A 6,065-nucleotide genomic window follows, 5' to 3' on the forward strand; every position below is an offset into this window, starting at 1 on the left:
ACATGGTATTGGCATGTATGGTCAACCAATGACATGGTATTGGCATTTATGGTCAACCAAGGACATGGTATTGGCGTGTATGGTCAACCAATGACATGGTATTGGCATGTATGGTCAACCAACGACATAGTATTGGCATGTGTGGTCAACCAAGGACATGGTGTTGGCATGTATGGTCAACCAAGGACATGGTATTGGAATGTATGGTCAACCAATGACATGGTATTGGCATGTATGGTCAACCAATGACATGGTATTGGCATGTATGGTCAACCAACGACATGGTATTGGCATGTGTGGTCAACCAACACATGACATGTGTGGTCAACCAAGGACATTGGCATGTATGGTCAACCAACGACATGGTATTGGCATGTATGGTCAACCAATGACATGGTATTGGCATGTATGGTCAACCAATGACATGGTATTGGCATGTATGGTCAGCCAATGACATGGTATTGGCATGTATGGTCAACCAACGACATGGTATTGGCATGTATGGTCAACCAATGACATGGTATTGGCATGTATGGTCAACCAACGACATGGTATTGGCGTGTATGGTGGTGTATTGCCAATATTGGCGTGATTGGAACATGTATGGTCAGCCAATGACATGGTATTAGCCTGTATAGTCAACCAAGGACATGGTATTGGCATGTATGCTCAACCAAGAACATGTTATTGGCATGTATGGTCAACCAACAACATATTACTAGCATGTGTGATCAACCAACAACATGTTATTAGCATGTATGAGCCCCGAAACATAGGTTGTTAGCATGTATGATCAACCAACGACATGTTATTGGAATGTATGGTCAACCAACGACACGTTATTGGCATGTACGGTCAACCAACGGCATGTTATTGGCATGTGTGGTCAACCAACGACATATTATTGGTATGTACGGTCACCCTATGTTACTGGCATGTATGGTCAACCAATGACATATTATTAGCATGTATGGTCAACCAACAACACGTCATTAGCATGTATGAGCCCCAAAACATAGGGTGTTAGCATGTATGATCAACCAACGACATATTATTAGCATGTATGGCCAGCCAGTGACATGTTATTGGCATGTATGATCAACCAACGACATGTTATTAGCATGTATGGTCAACCAATGACCTTTTATTAGTGTGTATGACGCCCGAAACACAGGTTGCTAGCATGTATGATCATGCATGCTAACAACATGTATGACCCCCAAACACGCTAACAACATGTATGACTCCTGAGCATGCTAACATGTATGACCTTAACATGCTATCAACATATATGACCCCCAAACACGCTAACAACATGTATGACCGCCCCAACACGCTAACATGTATGATCCCTAACACACTAACAACATGTATGACCCCCAAACACGCTAACAACATGTATGACCCCCCAGCTGCCCAAGGAGCTGGTGCTGAAGCTCTACAAGACCATGACCCTGCTCAACACCATGGACCGCATCCTGTACGAGTCCCAGCGCCAGGTAGGGCACACGCATTAGCAGGAACACGCAAAGGCCCCCATCCCAAGGGGGGGCACCCCAAATCCCCCTTCCCCCCCCCAAATCCCCCTTTCCCCCCTTTCCCCCCCCAAATCCCCCTTTCCCCCCTTTTCCCCTCTCAAATCCCCCTTTTCCCCTCCCCAAATCCCCTCCTTTCCACCCAAATCCTGCTTTCCCAACATTTCCCCCCAAAAATCCCCCTTTCCCCCCCTTTTCCCCCCCCCAAATCCCCCTTTTCCCCTCCCCAAATCTCCCTTCTCCCCCAAATCCCTTTCCCCCCCTTTCCCACCCCAAATCCCCATTTCCTTCCCCAAATCCCCATTTCCCCCCACAATTCCCCCTTCCCCCCCCAAATCCCTTCCCCCCCAATCCCCCTTTCCCCCTTTCCCCCCCCAAATCCCCATTTCCCCCCCCTTTCCCCCCAATCCCCCTTTTCCCCCCCAAATCCCCCTTCCGCCCCAATCCGCTTTCCCCCCCTTTTCCCCCCCCAAATCCCCCTTTCCCCCCCGTTTTCCCCCCAAATCCCCCTTCCCCCCCTTTTCCCCTCCCCAAATCCCCCATTTCCCCCCCCAAATCCCCCTTTTCCCCCCCCAAATCCCCCTTCCCCCCCTTTTCCCCTCTCAAATCCCCCATTTTCCCCCCCAAATCCCCCTTTTCCCCCCCAAATCCCCCATTTCCCCCCCCAAATCCCCTTTTCCCCCCCCCCAAACCCCCTTCTCCCCCTTTTCCAGGGCCGCATCTCCTTTTACATGACCAACTACGGGGAGGAAGGCACCCACGTGGGCAGCGCGGCCGCGCTCGACGACACCGACCTGGTCTTTGGGCAGTACCGAGAGGCAGGTACATGGTGTTGGGGGGGGGTGCCCCCATCTTTTTGGGGTTCATTTTAGGGGTGTCTCCCCCCCCCAACCCCTCATTTCCCCCTCTCTTTGCAGGCGTCCTCCTGTACCGGGGGTATCCCTTGGACCTGTTCATGGCTCAGTGCTATGGGAATAGCCGGGATCCCGGGAAGGGCCGGCAGATGCCGGTGCATTACGGCTGCCGCGAGCGGCATTTTGTCACCATCTCGTCGCCTTTGGCCACCCAGATCCCTCAAGGTGCTGCAGGGAGCTCCCTGCCTTTGGCCCTTTCCTTGCTGTGACCCCTTCCTTCAGCCCTTTCCCCCTTTTCTCAGTGTTATCCCTTCCTTTATCCCTTCTTTCAGCCCTTTTCCCAGTGTTATCCCTTCCTTTATCTCTTCCTTTAGCCCTTCCTTTCGCCCTTTTCCTGGTGTTATCCCTTCTTTTAGCCCTTCCTTGAGCCCTTCCTTTATCCCTTCCTTCAGCCCTTCCTTCAGCCCTTTCCCCCTTTTCCCAGTGTTATCCCTTCCTTTATCCCTTCCTTCAGCCCTTTTCCCAGTGTTATCCCTTCCTTTATCCCTTCCTTTAGCCCTTCCTTTAGCCCTTCCTTTAGCCCTTCCTTTATCCCTTTTCCCGGTGTTCTCTCTTCCTTTAGTCCTTCCTTTATCCCTTCCTTTAGCCCTTCCTTTATCCCTTTTCCCAGTGTTATCCCTTCCTTTAGCTCTTCCTTCAGCCCTTTCCCCCTTTTCCCGGTGTTATCCCTTCCTTTAGCCTTTCCTTTAGCCCTTCCTTTATCCCTTCCTTTAGCCCTTTTCCCAGTGTTATCCCTTCCTTTAGCCCTTCCTTTATCCCTTTTCCCGGTGTTATCCCTTCCTTTAGCCCTTCCTTTACCCCTTTTCCGGGTGTTATCCCTTCCTTTAGCCCTTTCTTTATCCCTTTTCCCAGTGTTATCCCTTCCTTTAGCCCTTCCTTTAGCCCTTTCCCCCTTTTTCCGGTGTTATCCCGTCCTTTAGCCCTTCCTTTATCCCTTCCTTCAGCCCTTTCCCCCTTTTCCTGGTGTTATCCCTTCCTTTATCCCTTACTTTAGTCCTTTCCCTGGCATTATCCCATCGTTTAGCCCCTTTCCCGGTGCTATCCCTTCCTTTAGCCCTTCCTTCAGCCCTTTCCCCCTTTTCCCAGTGTTATCCCTTCCTTTAGCCCTTCCTTTACCCCTTTTCCGGGTGTTATCCCTTCCTTTAGCCCTTTCTTTATCCATTTTCCCAGTGTTATCCCTTCCTTTAGCCCTTCCTTTAGCCCTTTTCCCGGTGTTATCCCTTCCTTTATCCCTTCCTTTATCCCTTCCTTCAGCCCTTTCCCCCTTTTCCCGGTGTTATCCCTTCCTTTATCCCTTCCTTTACCCCTTCCTTTATCCCTTCCTTCAGCCCTTTCCCCCTTTTCCTGGCATTATCCCTTCCTTCAGCCCTTCCTTCAGCCCTTTCCCCCTTTTCCGGGTGTTATCCCTTCCTTTAGCCCTTCCTTTACCCCTTTTCCGGGTGTTATCCCTTCTTTTAGCCCTTTCTTTATCCCTTTTCCTGGTGTTATCCCTTCCTTCAGCCCTTTCCCCCTTTTCCCGGTGTTATCCCTTTCTTTAGCCCTTCCTTTATCCCTTTTCCCGTGTTATCCCTTCCTTTAGCCCTTCCTTCAGCCCTTTCCCCCTTTTCCCAGTGTTATCCCTTCCTTTAGCCCTTCCTTTACCCCTTTTCCGGGTGTTATCCCTTCCTTTAGCCCTTTCTTTATCCATTTTCCCAGTGTTATCCCTTCCTTTAGCCCTTCCTTTAGCCCTTTTCCCGGTGTTATCCCTTCCTTTATCCCTTCCTTTATCCCTTCCTTCAGCCCTTTCCCCCTTTTCCCGGTGTTATCCCTTCCTTTATCCCTTCCTTTACCCCTTCCTTTATCCCTTCCTTCAGCCCTTTCCCCCTTTTCCTGGCATTATCCCTTCCTTCAGCCCTTCCTTCAGCCCTTTCCCCCTTTTCCGGGTGTTATCCCTTCCTTTAGCCCTTCCTTTACCCCTTTTCCGGGTGTTATCCCTTCTTTTAGCCCTTTCTTTATCCCTTTTCCTGGTGTTATCCCTTCCTTCAGCCCTTTCCCCCTTTTCCCGGTGTTATCCCTTTCTTTAGCCCTTCCTTTATCCCTTTTCCCGTGTTATCCCTTCCTTTAGCCCTTCCTTTATCCCTTTTCCCGGTGTTATCCCTTCCTTTATCCTTTCCTTTATCGCTTTTCCCGGTGTTATCCCTTCCTTTATCCCTTCCTTTAGCCCTTCGTTCAGCCCTTTCCCCCTTTTCCCGGTGTTATCCCTTACTTTAGCCCTTTTCCTGCTGTTATCCCTTCCTTTAGCCCTTCCTTGAGCCCTCCCAGTTCTCCCAACCCCTCCCAGTTCTCCCCGTCCCTCCCAGTTCTCCCAGTCCCCCCCAGTGATCCCCATGCCCCCCAGTTCTCCCAACCCCTCCCACTTCTCCCAGTCCCCCCCATTTCTCCCAACCCCTCCCAGTCCCTCCCAGTCCCCCCCAGTCCCCCCAGTTCCTCCCAGTCCCTCCCAGTCCCCCCCAGTCCCCCCCAGTTCTCCCAGTACCCCCCGTCCCCCCCAGTCCCTCCCAGTTCTCCCAGTCCCCCCCAGTGATCCCAGTTCTTCCAATCCCATTCTCCCAGTCCCTCCCAGTCCCCCCCATTTCTCCCAATCCCTCCCGGTCCCCCCCAGTCCCTCCCGGTCCCCCCCAGTTCTCCCAGTCCCCCCCAGTGATCCCAGTTCCTCCCAGTCCCTCCCAGTCCCCCCCAGTGATCCCAGTACCCCCCAGTCCCCCCCAGTTCCTCCCAGTCCCTCCCAGTCCCCCCCAATGATCCCAGTCCCCCCCCTTTCTCCCAGTCCCTCCCAGTTCTCCCAGTCCCTCCCAGTCCCTCCCAGTCCCCCCCAGTTCTCCCACTCCCTCCCAGTTCTCCCAGTCCCCCCCAGTCTCTCCCAGTCCCCCCCATTGATCCCAGTCCCCCCCTGCCCCGTTCCTCCCTCAGCCGTGGGGGCCGCCTACGCCATCAAGCGAGCCGACGCCAACCGCGCCGTCGTCTGCTACTTCGGCGAGGGGGCGGCCAGCGAAGGCGACGCTCACGCCGGCTTCAACTTCGCCGCCACCCTGGAGTGCCCCATCGTCTTCTTCTGCAGGAACAACGGCTACGCCATCTCCACCCCCACGGCCGAGCAGTACCGCGGCGACGGCATCGGTACCGAGTAACTCAGGGGGGTGGGGGTAATGAGGATGGGGTAACGGGAGGGATACGGTAATGGTGGGAGGGATGTGGTAGTTGGGATGGGGGAAAGAGAGGGATGTGGTACCTAGCATGTGGTAACAGGAGGGATGTTTTACCCAGGATGGGGTAAAGAGAGGGATGTGGTACCTAGGATGTGGTAATGGGAGGGATGTGGTACCTGGGATGGGGTAAAGAGAGGGATGTGGGACCTGGGATGGGGTAAAGAGAGGGATGTGGTACCTAGGATGGGGTAAAGAGAGGGATGTGGTACCTAGGATGGGGTAAAGAGAGGGATGTGGGACCTAGGATGTGGTAAAGAGAGGGATGTGGTACCTGGGATGGGGTAAAGAGAGTGATGTCGTACTTAGGATGTGGTAACAGGAGGGATGTGGTAACTAGGATGGGGTAAAGAGAGGGATGTGGGACCTGGGAT

General features: G+C 53.0%; 1 protein-coding gene across 1 annotated transcript; it reads left to right on the plus strand.

The window, feature by feature from the left end:
* Positions 1–1,364: 1,364 nt before the first annotated feature.
* On the plus strand, positions 1,365–5,620 carry BCKDHA (branched chain keto acid dehydrogenase E1 subunit alpha). Its single transcript, XM_062626068.1, has 4 exons — positions 1,365–1,499; positions 2,249–2,357; positions 2,453–2,614; positions 5,399–5,620. The coding sequence occupies exons 1-4, from the start codon at positions 1,401–1,403 to the stop codon at positions 5,614–5,616; spliced, it is 588 nt and encodes a 195-aa protein (XP_062482052.1). The 5' UTR covers positions 1,365–1,400; the 3' UTR covers positions 5,617–5,620.
* Positions 5,621–6,065: the final 445 nt, after the last annotated feature.

The sequence above is a fragment of the Pezoporus occidentalis genome, unplaced genomic scaffold (assembly GCF_034315485.1).
Source record: "Pezoporus occidentalis ecotype Australia unplaced genomic scaffold, CSIRO_AGI_Poc_V1 ctg2883, whole genome shotgun sequence".
Classification (NCBI taxonomy): Eukaryota; Metazoa; Chordata; class Aves; order Psittaciformes; family Psittacidae; genus Pezoporus; species Pezoporus occidentalis.